Source organism: Colletotrichum orchidophilum (assembly GCF_001831195.1).
Source record: "Colletotrichum orchidophilum strain IMI 309357 chromosome Unknown Scaffold_3.1, whole genome shotgun sequence".
Lineage (NCBI taxonomy): Eukaryota > Fungi > Ascomycota > Sordariomycetes > Glomerellales > Glomerellaceae > Colletotrichum > Colletotrichum orchidophilum.
Genome location: NW_019172959.1, coordinates 240896 through 263617, shown reverse-complemented (window position 1 = coordinate 263617; position 22722 = coordinate 240896). Strand labels below are relative to the sequence as shown.

At 53.1% G+C, this 22722-nt stretch overlaps 10 protein-coding genes across 10 annotated transcripts; 4 read left to right on the top strand and 6 right to left on the bottom strand.

Moving 5' to 3' along the window:
• Positions 1-344: 344 nt before the first annotated feature.
• On the top strand, positions 345-1466 carry CORC01_00476 (uncharacterized protein; the record flags this gene model as incomplete). The annotated part of the gene is made up of 1 exon (XM_022612133.1): positions 345-1466. One exon carries the CDS (start codon positions 345-347, stop codon positions 1464-1466), a length of 1122 nt encoding a protein of 373 aa, XP_022481272.1.
• A 223-nt stretch (positions 1467-1689) lies between these two features.
• CORC01_00475 (uncharacterized protein) lies at positions 1690-3426 on the bottom strand (the record flags this gene model as incomplete). The annotated part of the gene is made up of 1 exon (XM_022612132.1): positions 1690-3426. One exon carries the CDS (start codon positions 3424-3426, stop codon positions 1690-1692), a length of 1737 nt encoding a protein of 578 aa, XP_022481271.1.
• A 615-nt stretch (positions 3427-4041) lies between these two features.
• Positions 4042-5188, bottom strand: CORC01_00474 (uncharacterized protein; the record flags this gene model as incomplete). Its single annotated transcript, XM_022612131.1, has 2 exons — positions 4042-4226; positions 4279-5188. 2 exons carry the CDS (start codon positions 5186-5188, stop codon positions 4042-4044), a joined length of 1095 nt encoding a protein of 364 aa, XP_022481270.1.
• Positions 5189-6505: 1317 nt separating this feature from the next.
• CORC01_00473 (zinc-binding dehydrogenase) lies at positions 6506-7606 on the top strand (the record flags this gene model as incomplete). The annotated part of the gene is made up of 2 exons (XM_022612130.1): positions 6506-6565; positions 6629-7606. 2 exons carry the CDS (start codon positions 6506-6508, stop codon positions 7604-7606), a joined length of 1038 nt encoding a protein of 345 aa, XP_022481269.1.
• Positions 7607-8122: 516 nt separating this feature from the next.
• Positions 8123-9703, top strand: CORC01_00472 (uncharacterized protein; the record flags this gene model as incomplete). The annotated part of the gene is made up of 2 exons (XM_022612129.1): positions 8123-9214; positions 9275-9703. 2 exons carry the CDS (start codon positions 8123-8125, stop codon positions 9701-9703), a joined length of 1521 nt encoding a protein of 506 aa, XP_022481268.1.
• Positions 9704-10052: 349 nt separating this feature from the next.
• Positions 10053-10364, bottom strand: CORC01_00471 (uncharacterized protein; the record flags this gene model as incomplete). The annotated part of the gene is made up of 1 exon (XM_022612128.1): positions 10053-10364. One exon carries the CDS (start codon positions 10362-10364, stop codon positions 10053-10055), a length of 312 nt encoding a protein of 103 aa, XP_022481267.1.
• A 1159-nt stretch (positions 10365-11523) lies between these two features.
• CORC01_00470 (uncharacterized protein) lies at positions 11524-12447 on the bottom strand (the record flags this gene model as incomplete). Its single annotated transcript, XM_022612127.1, has 1 exon — positions 11524-12447. The coding sequence occupies one exon, from the start codon at positions 12445-12447 to the stop codon at positions 11524-11526; it is 924 nt and encodes a 307-aa protein (XP_022481266.1).
• A 3084-nt stretch (positions 12448-15531) lies between these two features.
• Positions 15532-16512, top strand: CORC01_00469 (uncharacterized protein; the record flags this gene model as incomplete). Its single annotated transcript, XM_022612126.1, has 4 exons — positions 15532-15695; positions 15758-15835; positions 15895-16282; positions 16342-16512. The coding sequence occupies 4 exons, from the start codon at positions 15532-15534 to the stop codon at positions 16510-16512; spliced, it is 801 nt and encodes a 266-aa protein (XP_022481265.1).
• A 535-nt stretch (positions 16513-17047) lies between these two features.
• Positions 17048-18304, bottom strand: CORC01_00468 (subtilisin Carlsberg; the record flags this gene model as incomplete). The annotated part of the gene is made up of 6 exons (XM_022612125.1): positions 17048-17089; positions 17159-17243; positions 17301-17413; positions 17468-17522; positions 17595-17815; positions 17975-18304. 6 exons carry the CDS (start codon positions 18302-18304, stop codon positions 17048-17050), a joined length of 846 nt encoding a protein of 281 aa, XP_022481264.1.
• Positions 18305-20432: 2128 nt separating this feature from the next.
• Positions 20433-21134, bottom strand: CORC01_00467 (uncharacterized protein; the record flags this gene model as incomplete). Its single annotated transcript, XM_022612124.1, has 1 exon — positions 20433-21134. The coding sequence occupies one exon, from the start codon at positions 21132-21134 to the stop codon at positions 20433-20435; it is 702 nt and encodes a 233-aa protein (XP_022481263.1).
• Between the last annotated feature and the right edge of the window lie 1588 nt (positions 21135-22722).

The window sequence follows — 22722 nt, the reverse complement described above, 5'->3', positions numbered from 1 at the left end:
TCATTCCTGCGCCCGGAATTATTGCTAGCTTCATTCCTTGTCTCACGTCACAGGCTCTGCTATGCATTCACGTTCCCACTTTCTCCCAAACTATAATGTACTATCAGAAAGGGAAAAGAAGAAAACCCCATCAACGCGCAGTGACGCGCTTTGGCGTCTCCCGCGGAAGTCATGACATCATTCAGTCTCCAGCTTCAACGGCGTCTTCTAACTCGACCCCTTCCTCACCAGGACTTCGTTCCCGCAACCGACGGAATTCTCGCAATCGACGAATGATTCAAGAAACCACTCAGCGATTTACATTGACAGGAAGTACTCAAAAAAACTAGCGTATCAAAGCCGCAATGACTCCACGTAAAGAAACCCAAGCAAACAAATCGGAAAACGGAGCCGCTGGCGACACCGGCACCAAGCGCAAAGCCGCCGAGGCCTCGCAGTCCAACCCCACCAACGGCCAAGAGCCCGACACGAAAAAGACAAAGACGCAAGACGCAAACGCAGCGGTAGAGTGGCTCCTCAGCAAGGAGGCATTCTCCCTCGCCTTCCCAGCTCTCCCGCCAGGTCACGGAGAAATCGACTGGGACAAAGGGTCGCATCGCAAGGAACCGCCCCCCGAAAACGCCGGGAAACGCAAACCAGTCAACAAGACGGGCGATGACGATTCGAAAGAGAGCAATAGCGATAAAAATAACAACAACAACGACAACAACGAAGAGGATAATGACGATGATGAAGAGGCACCGCGTCTGACATATCCAGACTCCACCCTCACGCCGTTCCAGAACCTCGTCGCCGCCCTCCTCCTCAGCAAGCCCATCTCCCACCGCCTGGGCCTCAGGACGATCAACACACTGCTGAACCCGCCCTTTGGCCTTCGAACGCCGCGGGACCTCGACGAGGCTGGGTTCGAGGGCCGGCGGAAGGTCATGTGGGAGGCGAGGACGCAGCACAAGGAGAAGACTGCGGTGCAGCTTGGTGATTTGGTCGAGGGCGTGCGAAAGATTTGCAGTGAGGGTGAGGATGATGGTGGTCAGAAAGAGGAGGAACACGACGAAGACGACGACGACGAGGCGAAGGCAGCGAAGAAGGAAGAGGAAGAGAAGGAGGGTGACATTGAAAAGATGACGGCGCTGAGGCAGATGGTCAAGGGGATGAAACCAAAAGAGGCGCAAGAACAGGTTGAGAAGACGCTGACGGACGGGATCAAGGGTGTCGGACCGACGGGCGCTGGGATCTTTCTGCGGCGGGTGCAGGAGGAGTGGGAGGAGGTGTTTCCGTACGCTGACAAGAGGGCTGTCGAAGCTGCGGTTGAGTTTGGTGTTATTGGGGAGGGCGGAGGCGCAAGGGAGTTGGCGGACGCGGTTTCTGGGGATCGGGGCAAGTTTGTGAGGATGCTGGATGTGCTTGTTGGGATTCAACTGGAGAAGAAGATGGAGGAGGCGCTGAGGATGGTGAGGGGAGGTTGAAAATAGGGACTCAAGTCGTGGGGATGAGATTTGTTTTTGCCTCTTTTCGTTATTCGTTACCTAGCCAGAGCTATCTGAGTGATGGCCTCTGGATAAATCCAGCCTGAATGATTTCCCCTTTCCCTTTGACAATGTGTAAATTTTCTCAGATGCTGCTGTGTTTTTCTTTTATGCTCCCCATACCCCCATTCACCCCGTCCCTTTCTCGAATTGTTCCAGTACCCTAGTACCGCGGGTTTTCGCCGTATCCCTGGTTTTGTTCATAACTCTGGTTTCCGCTGTAGCCTTGGCTTCCTCCGTGGTCTTGATTTCCCCCATAACCCTGATTTCCTCCATAGTTCTGACCCTGGTTCTGGCCGTAGCTCTGGTTCTGCCCCTGACCCTGGTACTGATCAGAGTGATATTGCTGATACGATGAAGGTGGCTGGTTCTGATCGGGACGGTACTCTTGATGTGATTGCTGCTGCCCCTGCTGCTGGTAATGTTGCTCAGGTCGGTACTCCTGGCTCGGAGGAGGGTTATACGACTGCTGATGCGCACCCTGTCCACCATACTGCTGCGACGGGGGCGGTGCGTAGGTGCCCCCCGGAGCCTGGCCCGAATGATCCTCACCACCAAGCTGAGATCCCGCCGTCGGAGCACCGACACTGACGTTCTCGTTGCCAATGTCATCCGGCACGTTGATTTTGACCTTGGGAAGGTACTTTTGCACCTTTTGCTCGACAATGTTTTGCACAAACACCCAGCTCTCGCGCTCAAACTTGCGGTGGCCACCATTGACGACGCCCAGGATGCTCTCGCGCAGCGTCTCCTGCACCTTGCGAGCCAGGGCCCGGATCTTGTTCACCAGCTTGACCTTGATGTCGTCTCCGAACCCGCGGTCCGCGTGCCCGCCGGCGTCGCGATCGAGCTGGGCGTCAAAGGGGTTCCCGCCCAGGATCTTCTCCAGAGGCCGCTGGAAGGCGTCCGGCAACAGCTCGAAGAGCTGCTTCTCAATGGCACCCAGGATCTTGCGGAACTCTAGGCGGACCTCCCTGTGGACCTTGGCGAGACCCGTGCTTAGCTTGTCGCTAATAACCTTGGAGAAGCCGCCCCTCTCGCTCTCCCCTTCGCCATCGCGGTCACCGATGGCGCGGCTACCTCCATGCGAACTCTTCTTGTTCCCAAAGAGGCCCCCGAGCCCCTTGACCAGGTCCTTTACCTGGTCCTCAATCTCGCCTTTGACGCCGTCGCCGAGGTCCCGCGTGCTCGTGTTGTCGCGCAGCCAGCGCTTGATGTGCTCCAATGCAATCTTTGTAAACTGCTCCGCGATCCGCGCGTGCTGTTCCCGCAGCTTTATGCCAACCTTCTCCTTGATCTCGGGGCTGATGAGGCGGGCCTTCTCCTCGGGGTTCCGCGCGGCGTCCTTGACGGTGTTGCTGAGCACGCCGAGGAGGCCGTCGAGCTCGAAGCCCTGGCCACCGCCACCTGAGCTTTTGTTCTTGTCCAGGTGGTCCTGGACGACGTTGATGGCGGAGGAGAGAAAACCCTTGGCCCCGCTGAAGGAGTCGCTGTAGCTGATGCTTCGGGACTGTGTCTCGGGGCCGCCGCCGCCGCCACCTCCTCCCCTGGCCTCGTCGGTGAGGTTGAAAATGTCCCGGAGGTCATCGCCAGCTTCGTCCGTGATGACGCTGAAGCTGCGGGTGAGCTTGCCAATCTCGTCGGCGAAGGGCAGGGACTGGATGCCGTAGGCGTCTGGTGGTGTATCATTCAGCCCTCTCGAGCCATCACCGGAGGCCTTATCCTTGTTGAAGAGTGAACGAAAGGCGTCAACGACTTGATCCTCGAGGCTGTCGATGGTTCTCGTCTGGAAGGTATCGATCTCCGACGCGATGCGCGGTTGGATCTGTGGAGCGAGCGAGTCGACGTACTCGTCAACTCTTGTCATCAAGACATCGGGGAGGCCACGGGAGTTGGACATTGTTGTGGTCGTGAGTCAGTGATTTGCAGATGGTTAGCGTAGCTTTGGGAGGAGAGTCTAGGTACGAGGTGACCGTTGAGCTCTCAACTGGTGCTAGCTTGGGTGGATGGTCGGCGGCCGGTCCCGCTGGTGAGGTAGCCAGGATGAGCTGAGCTGAGCTGAGGGGTCGCGACTGCCCAGACGGCTGACGTCAGGTTCGGCACGGACCATCCGTGAGGGGTCGATTGTACGTACCTCTCACTCACGGAGCACTCACGGAGCTCTCACTCAAGCAATCTCTAGTCTACTCATCCATAAGTGATGCACGGTGGCTCAGTTATGTATGAAGAAACCAAAGCATGAGAGCGTGAGGCCCTGACCATGCGTTTTTCAATGCCCATTTCAAAGCTTGAAGTCCTGACTCACGACATTGCATTATTTTCATGACTTCGGTTCATCTCATTAGAACCTTTTCGCAACTCCCACCAACTCAATGCATACTTTGGTATAGACATATTGGATGACGATAATTCTAGTCATCAACCTTGTTCATATGAGGGAAGCTACTATCTTCAGCAGCACTTATAATTACACCATTGAGATGATTGAGATGACGGCAATAGCAATTGGGAGCCCTCACTTCAAGGTCGCGAGGATCAGCTTCTTGTAGTCTTCCACAGCACGCTCCAGATCCGACACAGTGATGCGCTCATCGGCCGAGTGGGCGACAAGAATAGTCCCAGGCCCATACAAGTAACGCTTGTGGGTGCCTTTTAGTTGAGGGACATCCGTGTAATAGTTCACCACGGTGGTGTTGAAACCTGTCTGCGTCAATGGCGATCCAGCACGGCACTCTCGTGGGCAAAGACGTACCTTCAACATCGTGGTCCAAGCTGATCGGCAGGCCTGAACCAGTGAACGTCAAAGTGACATATTCCGGCGTAACCTCCGCGACCGCCTTCTGCAAAACGTCTTGGATGCTCTTCAAGTCCGCCGTCGCCGCTCGAATGGACGCCCTCCCCGACGCGCTCTCCGGAATCACGTTCGGCGCGATCCCGCCCTCGATCAAGCCCACATTCAACGTGGTATTCCCAAACTCCTCCGTCCAAGGCAGCGCCGTATTCTCAATCTTATCCAGCGCGCGAACGAGCAGATCAATGGCGTTCCGCCCGTACGCGGGATACCCAGAATGCCCCGCGACCCCGTCGGCCGTGATATTGAACGCCAGCACGCCCTTGTGCGCCCGAACGAGGGTATTCTCCGTCGGCTCGCCAAAAATGACAGACTCCCACGTCAAGCCGAGGTCATTCGCGATCCTCATGCCGTCGCCCCCGGATTCCTCGCCGACGACGTACAGCAGAGCGACGTCACCCTCGCCAATCTCGCCGCTCTCGAGGAGCGATTCCACGGCGATGACCTGCGCCGCGACGCTGCCCTTTGCATCGGAAGCGCCGCGGCCCCGGATCTCATCGTCGGTGCGGGAGTAGGGAAAGTAAGGCGGCACGGTGTCGATGTGTGATGTGAGGAGGACGCGGGCCTCGCGGGCGGTACCGGGGTAGGCAAAGACGTTTTGGCGGGTTCCTTGGACTGTCTGGAGCTCTACTGTAAAGTTTGTCTCGAGGTAGGTCTTGAGTGCTTGAGTTCCGAGGGCCTCGGATTTGGTTGTCGAGTCGGCTTCGATGAGGGTCTTGTGAAGGGTGAGGAGGGATTCGGTGTAAGATGCGGCCCATGCTAACGAGGCGGCGAGAACACAGGTAAGCGCCGCCGAGGGAAGAGACTTCATTTTGCGGAATTCTTCACATTCGATACGCTCAGCAGCTGCTCGTGGGCGGTGTCGCACAAGTCTTTGTGTGCGGGAATGCGTTCGGATACGTCCCCAATCCCGCCAGTAAATAGGAGCGTTGGACTGCTTTTACCATTCATGGTCTGTATTGCGCCAGAACGTTTTTGTGGAGACCGATTGTTCCCGGTCATGTCGAGATGCACAACGATAACAGAGAGGGAGAGCCTGTGTTCCCTCGAGAGGGGGGTTGGTGCTGCGCCAAGGCGATAGACTGGTGTGCCGATGCAACAGATGTTGGAATCGGGCGGTCATTAAATTGTGCATATATTGCGCAAATCGACGAGTTGCGACAAGAAGAGGAGGATATATATACAGACGCTCACCTGTGACCCATTCTCGCATGCACAGTTGGTACATTCGAAGCTTTTGGTCAATGACTTGCCGCCTTCGGTCGGGTGCCCACGATGCGGGGTTGCCCATGGGGACCCGGCCGAGTCTCCCCAAGAGCTATGGGCACCGGGAGCCAAGCCGAGGATAACGGAGCCCAGGGGGCCGACCCAATGCAATGGGCTGAATCAAAATGATCAAGTATCACATCTACAAAGATCAACCTTTGACATTTCCCCGTAGACCCGCTAAGACTCGGTCACAGAGCGGGTTTCGGGGTTCGGGGAGCCAAGGGACGTAGTGGCCCCCTCGCTGTCTCTTAGCATATCCGTGGGTAACTGGGTTGGATTATCCTGAGGTTCAGAATCTTGGGAAAAGACGCCTTCTCCTCGATCGGACTTTGATCAGAATGGATTGCCATCTTACGGCATTCCCTTGCTGTATCCAGCTTAGAGGGCTCGTCTCGCCAACATGGCTCTATTTCTAAGCAGCTGAAACCCCCGGTGACTAATACTGAGTGCCTGTGCGCCCCGGCGTTCACAGATAGTTCCATATTACCTTACCTCACATGCCCAACTTCTTTGTCCGTGGAGTCAACTTCATGGGACAGATGCAATGCAGTGAGATTGTACCGAGTCTCAATGTTTATAAGCGCAATCGGCCCGTAACTTGGCCAACTATTACTTTGCGTCGTCCATGGCGTCTAGTTGCTCGTCTACGCAATTTCTCAGCAACTTAAACGCAACGTAAGGTATGTTACTAATCTCACGTGGTGTTTCGACATCTCGTCATATTAAAATCATCCTCCCCCTCCATCCATCTCGATCACACCAGCCTGAGAAACAATTTCAACATCACCATCTTTCATCGTCAATCTCAAGAATAGCTCCTCGGAGTATTCACTACCAGAATATATCACGCACAATAAAGATGGCTGGCACCATTCGAGCTCTCGTCACCCAGGGTGACAAGACCGCCAAAGTCCAAGAGGTGATTACATGATGTCATCCCGAACCCTAACTGTTCTCTCCTCTTTGCTCACCATCAACCCAGGTCCCCAAACCTCAGCCCGGTCCCGGCGAGATCCTCGTCAAGATCTCCGCCGTAGCCCAGAACCCAACCGACTGGAAGGCCACGTCCGTCGCCCCCGCCGGCCGCACCGTCGGCTGCGACTTTGCAGGCGCCGTCGCCGACGCCAACGGCTCATCCCTGAAGGAAGGCCAGCGCGTCGCGGGCTTCGTCATGGGAACCTCCGACGACCCGCCCCGCGGCGTCTTTGCGCAGTACGCCGTCATCGAGAGCAGCCTCGTCTTCCCCGTCCCCGAGTCCGTGACCGGCTCCCAGGCCGCCGTCATTCCCTTGGCCTTTGCCACGGCCGTACAGGCGCTATTCCAGCGTCTGGGACTACCCGAGCCGACGAGCCCGGCCAAGGAGGCGGTCCCCGTGTTGATTAATGGCGGGACTGGTAGTGTCGGCTTGTATGCAGTCCAGCTGGCGAAGAAGGCTGGGTTGTACGTCATCACCACGGGCGGCAAGAAGAATCATGCCCTCTTGAAGAGCCTCGGCGCGGATATCACGATCGACTACCGGGACACCGACTGGATCGACCAGGTCAAGACGGCCGCGAAGAATAACCTCAAGTACGTCTTTGACGCCATCAGCGAGGTCGAAACCACAAAGGCCGTCGCGACGGCGCTGTCGCCCGCCGGTGGCCACGTCGTCTGCATTCTGCCCCGCAATGCGAAGGAGGTTGGTGCTCCCGAGGGAGTAAAGGTCGAGAGCACGCTAGTATACACAGTCTTTGGAAGGGCCCTCACATATGGCAACTTTGACAACATTGACGGGGAGAAGCCAGAGGATAAGAAGTTCTGGGAGAAGTATCTGGGACTTTTGCCCGAGTGGTTGGAGGATGGAACCATCAAGCCGAACCCTCAAAAGGAGTTTGGTGGTCTGGATGATATCAACAAGGGCTTTGAGTTGCAGGCCAAGGGAGGGGTGAGTGCCGAGAAGCTGGTTTATAAGATTGTTTAGGCACAATGGAAAGATGGTGACTTTTTGTCTCTTGGAGTCATTCAGTCAGCCCAACCTTACAATGAGATGAGGATTTTCTTCCACTCATGGCTAAGCTGTGAATATTGACACGTGATGGCATAATCAGATGAATACAACGCAAATACTACTTCACCACTGCGCCTTTTTTTTTTTAATTCTTGCTCTTCACTTGGGTAGCTCTTGCCCTCAAAAGATTTCATGTACGCCTGCTTTGAAACTACAGTTTTCCCTTTTCACCTCGAGCCTTTGACTTCAAACATCTCACCTCTTCTCTCCATCCATCCTCTCAACTACATCCATCCTCTCGCCTTTGCCCTTTTACATCACCCATATCACAGTAACCCTTTTCCTTCCATCCTCTTCCCTTTATCCATCGCATCCCCAATCTTTCCATCACAAGCAAAGACGACTCAAGCCGACCTCAAAGTAAGAAATCACCGCCCGCCCGCTCTGACCCAAAGCTCATTCATCTACTAACGACCTCATCCCTAAAGCATGTCTTCATCCAACGCTCAGTCCATGTGGGAGCCGCTGGTCACCTTCACTGTCCAGCTTGCCCCGGTTGAGCAATACTCAATGGAGCTGAAGGGCGGTGAGAGCGGCCGTGGTTGGGCTCTTCACAATCCTGAGACTTATGCGAGCTGCTCCAATAAGGAGGAGCGGCATGAGACAGAGCAGTGCCTGGCGTGTAGCAATCCTTCCACCCGGAAGTATCGCTGCCCTTGCAAAGCCGCCAGGTATTGCTCTGCTGAGTGTCAAGCTGCAGACGACCTACACCCTCGCCTCTGTTTGGGCCGCCAGGCCGCCAAGGCTGTTCCTTCCCATGGGCTGGCGCTCGAGCAACGCCCCTCAAACAACCATTATGTGGCTGCCATCCTCCCGACGGATGATCTCGTCCCAAGGTTTATCTGGCTTGGGATCCATATGAATCCGAAGACCGGACAGATGACCTTCGCCACCGATCGGATGGATTTTGCCAAGTCTGATGGCAAGTCTGATGACAAGTCGAGCAACCCAAGCATCATCCACATCGGCCTCAACGCGTTGGACACCCCCATGAAGAAAGAGCTTGGCCACGGCGTTGATCTCCTTAAGTTTGGCCCACATAATGACACTACCACTCGGAACCTTAACAAATGCCTCCTCAGTTTCGGCAAGCCGGGCTTTGTGGCCTGCCACTTTGGCCTCAACATTGTGTGGGCCTACGATATCGACGCGAATGGGGCTTTCAAGTCTCCAAGGGACGTGAGCGTTCGCGACATCCGCCACGCAATTGACTGTCACGTGCTCAATGCATCCAACCCAGCCATCTCCCAGCCCAACCGCTTCATTCTTGCGGGAGGGATGATTCGGGCACTGAAGGTCAACGATTTATCGGATAAATGGATGGAGGCTCTCGGAGTGAGCCAACAGGTGGAGAAAGTGATGATCCCCAAAGAGCACGAGTCTTTCGAGGCCTACCCCGTCAGCCGCCTCTTCCACCTGGGCCTTCGATGGTACATACGCACCGCCATCCCTATCGGCACCCAACCCACTGGTGAGATCCATGAAGATCACGAAGAATTGTTGGATGTCTTCCGAGAGACGGTTATGATGGTCGCCTAGGAGAGACCACAGCATACCGTACCTCTCGGGAGACAATGGCAGGTCAGCAAGCTGAAGCACCCGTCGAGCTTCCATCTCCTGCAAGTCTGCGGCAATCAGATCGAATCAGCCCATCTGAATGCCCTTCTCGAGTACTTGAGGCTGGCCAAGGCTTCCAATACTCCTGCTTCTGAGAATGGATTTCGGAAATACTGGGAATATTTCAAAAGGAAGGAGACTGATAAAGGCCACCCGCTCGATGGCATCCCGTCGCCCTACGATCTTGAAAACGGCCGTGCGCACGATGCGAATTCTGCCGTCCTTGTCAATATGCTTCAGGCATTCAAGTCGTACGAGAAGTTTCTGGAGAACGTCACCGACGCAGATGACCACGTGGAGGGTGGCCTCAACAAGCCGAAAGCCGAACTCACAGGCCTGCCCGCTCAGCAGATTATCGAGAAGCTGTCTGGTATTCCTACCGATCAGACTTAGACGACCGCGATGGATTGCATTCCCTATAGTAAGTGCAGTCCAACCTCTTTCTCGGATGAAAAGACTCTGACAGTTGAGAACAGGGCAGCATCCGACCGATTCGAGATTCTAGCGAGATGGTAGAGGAAGCTTCCTGGGGTGAATAAAAGTAGTTCGAGGTCGGAGGAAGACAGTTGAGCAGGGGCAGAAGTCAGAGAGCCGAGATATACCTTCGCAAGACCATAATTAAGGCTCCCTTGCTGTCATTGGACTCGTCCGTGATTATAGCCATTCTCTTCAACGTCGAGTTGCCTGAAGTGCGGTAGACAATTTACAGCGTACCCTCAGGCTCTATATGTGTTCTTGAGCTTCAGAAATCGAGGGTGATCTCTCGGTTTTGATCCCAGAATCTCGCCATCCAGTCCTCTTCGAAGGATCCCATGGCTGCATGTGCTCTCCCTAGTCGTAAGTCCAGACAATCCATCCGGTACCAGCAATCCCATGAAGCCAGCATGCTCATCGTCCACCAGAACCCTTTCAAAGCCCGTTTCCCGCAAGTTTTGTGGCTCCTCCTCAATAATCCCACCCCCACCAATCTGAAAAGTCTCATCGCGTGTCTGGATCTTTGACTCGGCTTCTTCAACCAGTCTAACCAAAGTCGTCCCATCATAATGTTTGGCATCGAGTATGGCCGCGTCGCCACGCCAGTGGAAGAGCAAACTTCCCTTCCCAGAGCAGGATGGACCTCGATGAGCTTCACCTCAAAATTCGGGATCAGAATCCCTGCGTAGACGTCTGGAACGCAGCTTTTGAAGTCTGGGTCGGGACAAATGTACGAAAGGAGCTGAAGGGTTTCAGATATCAGCCTCTCCAGCATCTCATCCATGATGACGGCGTAATTCGGCCTAAGTGTGGCTGATGGAGACGATGGAACCGTCTTTCACGAAGCATCACCCTTCGCGCAGGCGATTGAATTGGGTATAGTATGGGAAGAAATAGAGCTGAATGTATGAGGATTTTTCGACATATTCTAAGTGGTGAAACAAGCTGAGAAGTGCTGTGATGGTTCTTTGCAGCGACTCAATCGATCGAAATATCCAGCTAACGTGTTCTTCCAAAGACCTCGAGTCCTCTTTTGCATCTCTACTGCCAATATATTCAAGGCTTGATTCTTCGCAACTTCAACCTTGCCCTAATTTAGGCCTGCCGCAATCTGGAAATGCCGGCGAACCTTGCCTTTGGGAAGAGGATGAATCACAGGAGGCGGACTCAGCATGCGCTCCTAGATTCGCGGTGTCATCCAGCGGCCCATTTTGAATGGCGAGAATCCTCGCTCTCTTCGATATAGAGGCGAAGTAATCAGGTAGCCGGTCTGTTCGAGCCATAGCGCCGAGGTGTCGTGGATATAGGCGTTTAGTCGAGCTGACGGCGATATGTTTAAGGGGCGTCGCTGGATCACGACGCGGGCTGTTTCGCGGGGTCATGCTTTCGATTCACGGCGATTCCAAATAATGGAGTTCGGAAAAGTGTTGCAGGACTTGCTTTGTTAATGTTTGGTCATCATTCTACATGGTAGAAGAATGAGGATGAGCTCACGCCCTGAGAGGTCGCAGAGATCTGAAGGATTGGGGGGTTACGGAGCTAAGGTACACGTGCCGATGACCCTACCAGATTGCAAGAAATCCAATCTATTTTCGCTGTAGAGGTAGGTGTAGATCAATGCACCCCTTCGATCTTCGATCTTCGATCAAGCTGTATAACAAGGAAACGTTGAGGGGATTGACCCTTTGACGACGTTTCTGGCCGAATATTCAAAACAGCAATTCTCCATCACGTTCGTCTCAGGACGCTGGAGGCGCCGGAACCCTAAACCTGCCACTCTGAATATCCTCCTGAGCCTTCAGACTCAAGTTGACAATCTCAATAATGATGTGCTGCCGCTCCGCCTCCATATGCTCTTCCGAGATGCCGCTCCCATACCACACCGAGGCATAAATATCAACATACCTGGCCCCGGCCACATTGACATCGCGAGCAGCAATCTGCAAAACCCCAAAGTTGGTGTCCTTGTCGTCAACGAGATTCTTATCGCCACACGCCTTGAGCCGGAACTCGGGCAGCGGCCGGACCATCGGTCTCTGCGCACAGGTCCGGGCGCTATAGTTGGGAATACTAAAGTTGGTCAACACGCCGCCCCAGCCCTCGAGGATCCGCGAGGTCGCCGCCGCGCCGGCGCCGCCTCCCGACTGACTCGAATTCTTAAAGTAGTGCTCCGCGTTGCCGCGGTTGTTGGCGGCGTCGGCAAAGGGCGACGCGGACCACGTGGAAAACGCCCACGCGTTGACGTTGGGAAGGGGCACGAGAGCGCGGCACTCGACTGCTTTCCATGTCGCGGGGTCGTGCAACGTGGAGTTGAAGTTGATGTCGTACCAGAAACGTTTGGCATCCTCAATGTCCTCGGAGAAGATTTCGAGGAAGGCCTGGTCGCCGAGTGCGGACTTTCGCTGGACGAGGATGTCCATGCATCGGGAGGCTGGGGTCGGCAGTGGAACCTGTCTGGCGGGTGCGTGTGTTCGCTCGTCGAGGAGTCTCAGGACATAGTGGCATCGCTCGATCTCGAAGTCGGTCTTCTTTCCCAGGGTCATTGGTCCGGACAGGATGTATGGATATCCGTTGAACTCCTCGGTCCAGTTGCCGAATTTGGGCCAAGGCGTGCTTTGCGCGGCAGCCAGTGCGGCGAGGGTCGCGACGAGGATGAGCAACATGATGAGATTGGGAGAGAAGGATGGGATGAAGATTGCTGTATCGACCAAACGCATCAGTCCTCGAATAGAGGCGAGGCCTCTTATGACACTGCGTGGCCGTGAGCGCTTATATCGACGCCGTAAAGCGTCCAATTAGCACCCATACCTGCCTCGGCTTTCATGACCATCTTGTACTGCTGTGCTCATGAACAAGAAAAAAGGCAAACTCTGTCAAAGCGGGTGTTGGCAGTTCCACTTTGGACGTCTTTCTTCCCATCAAAGACGTTGCCAGTCCATCCGGTGGTCCCACCAACCCAGGCCATTGAAGAAAAGCAGCCAATCTCACCGGTGCTGCCCCCGTACCGCTTGATGAATGCTGATGATGGAGTGCGGGGGTGCAATATACAGGACTTGAGACAAGCATATGATTGTCGAGGCCAAGGGACAGATGCTTGAAAATTGGAGCAGGGCCGATTCGCGAACTGGACGATAAAGTCCATGTTTCACCACCGACCCGGTTGGTGTTACTGTGTCCTACGACATAAACCTGTCTCTAAAACGACTCTTACATCCGGAATAATACCTACCTCAACGTGGATCAATATAGAATGGATGCTTATTCTCGGTCTGAGGTTTTGCACTTTGGGCTTTGATGTCGTTGAGCTCAACATCAAGTGATCCGTACGAGCAAACAAAATGTGCCATGAGCTACTCGAAAAATTTTGAGGATACCAAGCAGACCAGTATTCATCGTGAATAGGCGACGCAGGTTCGTTCTTGTACGAGGATATTTCCAACCCCACCTCTTGTCTGTTGTGTTTCGGCATTCTGTCCCTAATACAGATCTCATCTGGCGCATGCATCTTAGAATCAAATATACTGGAATGAGGTGACTCCGATCATCAGCTAAAGACACAGATGGGACGGCAAGATAGCATATTTGCTTCGCTAGGTACTTCTGGAATGCCCTTGCCCATCCAGGGCACTTTGAGCGCCCCAAATGCCACCTCGAGGCTTGAAAATTTCCATGGCGCCATCAGTCGGACTGCGCTTGCCAATTATATTGCTGATTTTCTTGGTCCTCCGGCCTCTGGCCAAAGCAAAAGACCCAATAGTAGAACAGCCTCATCCCAATCATCCATAAAACGCAAGGTAGATCCCAGAAGTCTCTCATGAAACCTCCCCCTGTTCTGCTAAGCGCCCAAAAGTCTCTCCCCTAAATCCCCTGGTCGTTCATGTACATGTAGGCCTGACTTCGGTATATCTACTTGCCACGTTTGAGCAGAATATTAGCTTCACTTCCGGATTATCGGTGTCTGTCTCCCATCACCAGAAGCCAAATGATACTTGGGACGGCTTTGTTACTACCGATTGTGATACTCATATTTGACCCGTCATCCTCAGCTCTATGAACAATCGTGAGACCTGTGAATGAATGCATTCTGTGACTTTGACATCTCTTAATTCTTCGTTGAAGTACATCCTATGTTTTTCCGACTTTTTGGAACGCTAGTTCGGAGCAGTCACCACGTAGCAAGGTAAAGTACAGAAACTACGGCACTCGATGAAGGCTTACCCACCGTTCAGGTCTGACTGTTATCACTTGTTCGCACTGTTGAGCTCTTCCTCAGGTACAGGCTCTATATGCATGTGATATCGAGACCACGACAAAGGTGATGGAAAAAACCATTCGCATACATGATCTCATAAAAACTATTCAATTCTCACAATTTCAAATCTGCCCACGATCAACAAGTCGAGGCGAGCTTGCAGACGCCTTTCAAGTCATGACTTCTCCAACTCTTTCGCTTTTCCATCGTCACTTCTCACACCGCGCTAAGCCATGTCGCTAATGCCAAGCAAGACCTCCCCGATGAATTTTTACCTCCAATTCGTAGCGTGCAGTCCGCCACCGGCACGACGCACATATCGGCATCGAGATCAGCTCATAAAAAGACGGTGACACGGGCCTTTCGTGTATCAAATGACCCCTATTATTCTCTCTCCAATAAGGTGTAACAGCTGATTGGGCCCTGCTTTGACCATCTCACCGACTCCACGTCTTCGGGTTCTGGTTCGGTGGCCTCAAACGGCAACATCGGCGCGCCACATTTTACGAGGAAAGGCATCAAGGACAATGGAAAAGCAATTTGAAGCACTAGAAGGAATACTCATCGTCGCCGACCAAAGTATTGCTTCGGCGCTTCTAAGCCATTTGATGTCTCGGAACATTTGTAAGGAAACTGTTCCAGGGTTCGACCACGTTTTATGCTCGGCATACCAATCCTTTCGGGGAGATGCAGGTAGGTGCCGAGCGTGATAAGGACATGGATTCTCGGAGAACTCGAGGTAGCCAAAGTTCTAGACCGCTCTAAAGGTCGTCATTATGATGTGACCTATCTCTACGTACAGAGGCGGTAAATCCTTTTTGCGACAGTTCTCCAAGACACCAGATTACAGTGACCATTGACATCCACGACAGCATGGGAATCTCGGGCCTGGGCAAGGCACCTGAATTATCGCACCAATGACTCTACATGTTTTCGTTAGTCCACATGAAGACAGCCATCGGTTCGAAATCTCTAGCACTTTTGAAAACGAGCACGCATCCTAATCTTTGAAGAAATTCGTCTGGCGCCGTGCTGCAAAATGTGGCGCATTTCAAAGACGTGTGAATTATGATAGAAATTTGGATATCGCAGCCTATCATTTCTTCGAAGTTAAATTAAAGGCCCCTTCACGAACTTGACCACATATGTCAGATGTGGTAAGATCTTCTCGAAACTTTGCGAGTGCAGAACTTGAGTCAGTAACATCGCAGGATTGAGATACTTGCATTCCATGAAGCATGTGTTTTGGCGTCTGCCACATCGAACTAGCGGTAAACCGATCCCGCGAATCAGCATACTGAGGATAGCACCGAGACACCGTTTGCGATCATCGTCAAACTAGTGGACCGGCTTACATATAAAGGGTATTCAGCCCAGACCGCACCATCGCCTCCTTTGTCCACCAAGCGCTGATAAAACATTGCCAATTGCCTGCTATCAACATAATTCATCACTTCTTGTCAACATCAATACAACTGTTGATACCGAAGCTACGATGGGTACCCAAACGTTTGGGACGGCCGTCTACTCTCTCGAGATACCGAGCATTTACTTCGGGGTTACCATTGGTCTCGTGATCCTCATTACCGTGAAAGCTTGCCAGCAAACAATTTTGATCTACATGAGAACGAGTTCAATCTTCAACATCTACGTGTGGATGTGAGTCTTCCTGCGTTGACACTCAATACGTTGCAGCGACCTAGAATGATAACATTCGCAAGGATCTGGGTCTTACTCATTGCCAATCTTCTCCAGGCCATCATCAACTGGCTCTTCATCCGCGGTGATTTGGCGGGAACGTAAGAAAGCAATAGTGTCTCGCAATGAGAGAAACGAAATTGCTAATTCATTGCATCAGCTTTGGCTTCTTCTTCGGGAGCTGCATTTTGTGGACACTACAGACGCAACTAGCCCTTCAAATTATTGCCAACCGACTGAGTCTCATCATGGTTGACAAGAGAAGGGTAACCATCATGAAGATATCTCTGCTCATTGTGGTCGGCATCATCAATATCTCGGTTGCCTGCATATGGATCCCGGCGCGTCTCACACAGGCAGAACACATGGTGCGAATCAACGAGATCTGGGATCGCATGGAGAAGATCATTTACCTCTTGATCGATCTTACTCTGAACTCAATCTTCCTCCGTAAAGTTCATCGGGAACTGATTGCCGGAGGCTTGACCAAGTACCGGCTGCTATTCAATTGCAATATCGTCGCGGTCTCTATTTCTTTATCTATGGATGTATGATGTGATTCCCAATTCTCGCGCATCTCATGACACCCCGCTGACAAGTATTCCAGATTCTCATCATTGTTATGATGTCACTTCCAAATCCCTTTCTTTACGCCATCACTCATCCTGTAGCATACAGTGTCAAACTCGTCATTGAGATGATGATGGCTGATCTGATATCGACTATTGCGCGAACACCACACCAGCTTCACAGTCTTTCGGGACTTTCGCAGGCATAGTGTGGAGATGATGGTGATGCCAAAGGATCTGTTGATGGAGAAAATTATCATACTTACAGAAGAACCAGATGATGTCTTCGAGATTGTGAAGGGTCAGAGGTCGTTGATGTTTGCATTCCTGATACTCGTGCACGTACCACTAGCGTCAATATTCATATTCTTCATTCTTCTACTGCATCGTTGATGGTTTTTCGTTCACGGTATTTTCAATGTGGCTATAGTGTAACCGGAATGATCCCAGTGACTTCGAAGACAGAGACGCTGCGGTGACGTTGCGGCCAGCCTTGACCTCCTCAACGATCTTCTTTAACGCAAAGCTGGTCACATCTCCGGCGGCGCTGTCTTGTGTTACCGGTGATGGGGTAGCTGAGCGGGCGATCATCATTATAGACAAGGACAAGCGTACCGCGTCCACCAATAAGAGCCAAATTCTCTTGCTGCGTGTGGATGTCACACAGCAGATCGGCACTGCGTTTCATGAGTACAATCTTTGTTGTGAAATCTCTGGAACTCGGTCCAAGCTGTTCGCATGCGTCTATGGTGGCGCTGGTGGCGCTGGTGTCGAGAGAAAAAGGGACTACAGGCAAGTCAACGAAGTGGCCGGGCAAGGGTCGTAGCGGACGGGAGCAATGGACCCTTTTCTCACCGTCTCGTCGTTGCCGCCACTAACTCTGGAGAAAGTGACGTCGAACGGGAACGCAGGGAGCTTTGACTCGGGAGCAACTCCGGATCTGCTGCCGGCAAGCTGCTCAGGTTGAAGCGAGTGTTAGACAAATTTCCTGACTTACCCAACACCCTTCGCCGCAATGAATACTGCAGCATGAGAAACCGCGGCCTTACTGATCGAGGGCATCCTCATCAGGTTCATTTCGGCCCTCGTAGAGGGGCTCGTAGGGCCAGGCTGAACGGTGTCTCGGTCAGTGAATCGGGAGGAACTAAAGAAAACGCCACTTACATCCGTCGCCGGTAAAAGCATAGCCTCGGCAACTTTGAATCCCAGCTCGAAGCCGCTGCCGACCTGAGGAAAGCAACGCTAGTAAAAGCACTGACTGAAATTGCGATGCTTGTCTGGGGATAGTTACATCGGGGTGCCACCAGTATTACCAACAACGCCAGCTTTGGCGCCCTTTCCAAATATGCCCTGCGCATGCAACTTGGCAACGCCAGTGGCGTTGTGCGAGGAGTACGGCTCATTCTCGCCTTCGACTACACGCTTGCTCTCTACGGCGTCGAGCTTTATGGCCACGTTGAGCCAGACGCTCAGGACATCCGGGAGACTTGACAAAGAGTCGATATTGTGGCTCTACATCTCTATGCTTGCGTCTACAAGGATTTTGTTGTTGTAGATCTCGATGCTTTTCACACCGTGAGTCTACGCGAATCCATCTCGACGCCGATTCCTTCCCTAAGACTGCAGGTCAATGGGCGATACCCATACGAGAATCATTCCAAGTCCGCTCACTAGCGCAAAGTCAAAAATGTAGCTCTTCGAGATTCGTCGATCGTTGTCTCTGAACTTGAAATTTTGACGACTTTTCAGCGCGAGGATACTACCGGCTTCGGCAAATGGAAGGGCAAGGGCGAAAGAGAACAGCCACATTATCATCCAGATGCCGGCCAGTGGACTCGAAAGAGGACAAGAGCTCGGTCCTTTCCGCACTGCGTCGACAGGCCCATTCTGCTCAGTGATGAAGTACTTGAGAAGTACTTGAGCTGCAATGCTTGAAGAGATTGCTGCCGTTGAAGGTTCCGACGCGCAGGGGAGCAGCTCAATCGCCGTGCCGGAGCTCATTTGAGCCGGCGGGTTTCTCTGAGGGACTCGACTAAAGAATGCAGCAACACATGCGGACGCAAGGTGAAGAGGCAGAGTCGAAGCCGGCGCTGGTGATGATCCCGCCATTGGCACAAGTCCTCCCACCCGCCGATCATGTCACTCGTGCCCTTTCAATCAATATAAGCTACCTTCTACCCATTTTGTATGCCCATTGCTGGGTTCTCTCACCGATGATGATTACCCACACGGCATTCCGTCCAAATTTTCATTCTTGACCGCTCCCATCAATCACGCTATATGCTGCTTTTCAAACTTACACGATAGAAAAATTAGTCTCAGGCGTGTCGCAGATTCTACGGGAAAAGTCAATTACGCAAAGAAATGGCCTGAATTGAGAGGCGGCCGACCGTGACGGCATCCCGCATCCGCCCGGTCGGGATTGCTTCGAAAATAAAAAGGTGGAGATCCCGAACGCAGGATTCGGCAAAAAGCCGACCGCTGGTCCGGACCCCGATAGGAACCCGGAAAGTCGGGCCGAAGCATTTGCCATAATCGCGACCGGCCGGGCAGCGATAAGGTCCCGTGAGCTGTGGTCATCCAGCGGGCGCAGTACACGTGTGAAAGGAAACAAGTTTGACTTTTTGACGGCGCGTGTGCGACATCACCCGCGGTAAGACCTTTTTTTTCATTAAAAATGTATTATTTCCCGGAAGCTTAATCAGCGTTCGCATTGGACTCTGGATGGCCAATGCTACCCCGTCAGCAGGGGTAAATGACTCGGCTTTTGAAAGGATCAGCGCTGTGCGGTCAGCGTGACTTGATATAACTTCATCTAAGAGTGAAATGGGTTGAAATCATGGGAACAAGTTAAAGATGCTCTGCCCAAAGGTGTGAGGCAGCGGTGATGTATATGAATTTCAGCGAGCAATGTGAGATTGCAGTGGGCAGTTTCACACCAAGGCACCCCCCCACCGGATACGCGTCCCATTTAGGGTGCTTGAAAGGGGCAGGTCGATGACATCAACCCCAGTAGATCCACCAGACGCAGGACCCTTCGCTCTGGAGGCACCGGATGCTATTTGCGTGCCCTTTCAGCTCCCTGGACGGATGCATGCGGCGTGCCCAACAGAATTTCAACTTGATGATAAATGGGGTATCTGACCAAGCTTTGCTGGAGAGAAGTTGGCACGTACCTTGCACGTGCCGCGCGAGCCAGCCCTCAATCAGGCGCGAGAATAATTCCGCCAACACCAGTCACCAGGGTAATTGAATGACCGAATCAGTTTACCTGATTTGACCGTGGGGTGTTGCAAGGCTGAGTGCTTATCATGACACAGAGGAACTTCTGTCTGAATCAATTGGAGATGATTTCACTTTTAGCGACCCAAACTTTGAGATGTTAGTCCTGGCATAGCGTGGTTTTTGTTCCCCGCTTTCAAAAAGCCAAATCGCCTGCCAAAATGCCAGGGCTTGTAGGCAAGGAATGCAGGTGTTAATCACCAGAGCTCAGAACACAGACGTAAGATGCTCAAGGTGAACGCCTTCATGAACTTGTCTGTCATGACTCAGGATTTCTGGTCAGGCAAGCCTCAAATTCAAGATGCAGAACCACGTCGATATGTACCCACAACCCCTTGGCACATGTCAAACTTACCTTAGCCACAACCTGAGTGAGTGAAGAATAAGGGGAATGGGGCCAACTCAAGGCCCGCAAGCAATGCTACGTTATCTACGAGTAAGTAGGCAAGACATGATGGCATTTGCATGCATGACATCTTTCACTGGCAGTGGCACTGGATGAAGCTGAACTTGAACGCTTTAACATGAGATCTATCCGAAATTCTATTCCCCAATTTATATACACAAAAACATAAGCCAAAGACAAGCATAACTCGCAAAGGTGTGCGGGATGTGGTATCAAGGACAAGGGTGTATTGGCATTATGTCGTGCATGTCCTAGGTGGTTCTAAGAGAAGACCTCCAAAACTCCTATCCGTTCCAGACGTCCCTGAGGTTTGATGGGCTCTCTCTCGCAAAGTTGGCAAATGGATTTCGCCGCGGACCTTGAAGGACATCGACGAGTCGCTCGAGTGGTGGTGGGGGTGGTGGACGCAGCGGGCTGAGCCGCGGCCATCCTACGAGCCACTTATCGGTGCTCGCCCTGGCCGATGCAGTAGGGGACGGGGTAAGAGGTGCTATTGCAGAGGCGGATGACACCCTTGACCCAGGCGAGGTTGCCGTAGGACTGGTCAGAGTAACTGTCCGAGGTGAAGCCAGTGACGGTGGGGCTGTCGGTGCATCCGGAGAAGACGTTGCCGATGACACGGCGGACGTTGGGCTGAGAGACGACGAGGCCGTACTGGCCATCGGGAACGGTGAAACGAAGGTTCTGGGACTGAGTTGTGGTCCAGGTCTGGGAGTAGCTGACGGACAGAGAGATGTCGAGGATATCCTTGACAAGGGTGTATTTCGCGCCAGCGGTAACGCTGACAGAGTTGGACAGGGAGTATCCGCTGTCGATAGAGACGGCGACGTCGTTGCCGGCGGCGCTGACGACAGGGGAGACGGCGACGTCCCAGTTGAGGAACTGCTCGTCCGAGAGGACCTGGACCTCGGTGGACTCTTCGCAGCCACGGCGGGCGAGGACATCGTCGAGGGAGGGGGAGGAAGCAACGGGAAGAGCAGCGCGGCGCTCGAGGGCGTCGTACTCGGCGGCCTTCATGACGGTGTGGGCGCCGTCCTCGCCAACGACGATGACATCGTCAAAGGCGAGGGGGGCGGAGCCAGGCGCCGGGGCGGCGACAGCAGCGCCGATGAGTCCAGCGGCAGTGAGAACGGAGAAACGCATCTTGATGGTTTGTTGGTTTGAAAAGAGTGGAAAATGTGGGTAGTGGTTCTTTGCAAAAGAGCGACTTTGAAAAGTAAAGACTGAAGAGTTGCTTTGTGAGAAAAGAATGTGGGGGAAGGAAGTGTATTGGAGAATAGACTGGTGAAGCAGGTAGTAGGTATTCCGAGTCTATGGGTGGGAAGAAGGTGCTCTTATACAATGTGGTGTGTCGAGATGTTTAAGCGTGCAGATGATCCCCAGTTGCGACATAGAGTTTGGACTTCCGCTCTCGGTTGACCGCGAGACGGCTTCTGCGTCTGTCAAACCGCCCGCCCATGTCCATGACTCTCCATGGAATCCGCGGGGAAACGCACATGTGCGCGCTCCTCTGGCCGAAGGGGTTGATGGATATCATTGCCAAGCATCCCTGCGGGGCTGCCGGCATGACCACCATGACACCAGAGCTTGGTGATCAGGCCAGCCGGTCAGGGTTCGATAAGTCAGAGATAATCAAAATTCCATTTTAGAGGAATTGCTATCATCAACCTAAACAATATGACTGAAGCAGGTCCAGCTCGAGTACGACGATGCCCTGACTCGGATCGTGGCAGGGCGACGATCGGTGAGGTCCCGTTGTGGGGAACAGTCGCGCGGATGGGAATCATGGGATGCTGGATATCAGGTGGGACTGGAAACGGGACGAACCACCCAGGACTCGGCCAGGCACAATAAGAGCCTCTCAGTTTCACATTGAAATGGTAGACGCCGGATCCGGGCGGCGGATGGTGTTGTGCGCGTGGATACTTTGCGGCTCTTGTGTATATTGGGTAGTCATCTGGTCCAATAGACTCGCGGGAGCGGCTACGAGTCAGTCGACAACCGCAAGTGGCCCCGACTCACCGTTTCGTGCAACGGCATCCATGCCCCCCTACATATCCTAATGTGGAAGGCCGCTGGAGATTGTTTTGCTCACGCGCGTCTTCTCCCCTGTAGAAGCCCCATCGCTTGGTCTATTCCCCCTTTTGCCAAGAATGCCCATCTTAGACGCAGACTGGCTCGTCCATGGTCTCAATCTGCCCAGCTAGCAAGGACTCAAACACATTCAAGCTCCAAAGGGCTGAAGAAAACCCCGGGAGTTTCCACTTTAAGGCGCCTATTAAGTTTGATGACGGATGGTCTATCATACCGAGAACAACCCTTGCGGGCAGGATTGTCTGCACCGCCTAGAGGGGCGCCCAGAGGTCACCATCATCCACAAGGTAAGCCGGCCCTGAATGGTGATCAAACTCCTATTGCGGGCCATGGGGCTCTTTCGCATCTGGTGACAGCGCGCGCCGAACAAGGCGCGCGAAGTGGGACTCTCTCTATCTGGCAGTCGGACCATGGTCCCCTTTACCGAACGCCGTTGGCACAGCATGACCTTGGACGTCCGAGTGCGATAGATTGTAAGTTGGGAAACAAAGTCAAGGCCGTGACTCGTTGTAAGTAACAACCCGTGGATATAAACCTCTCGAGGTTCCTCCCCCAATATCATGTAGCTTATCTCTATTCTCATCAAACTCCACACATTCTTTTCTTCGGTCCAGATCCAGTAATCGGTACCAACTTC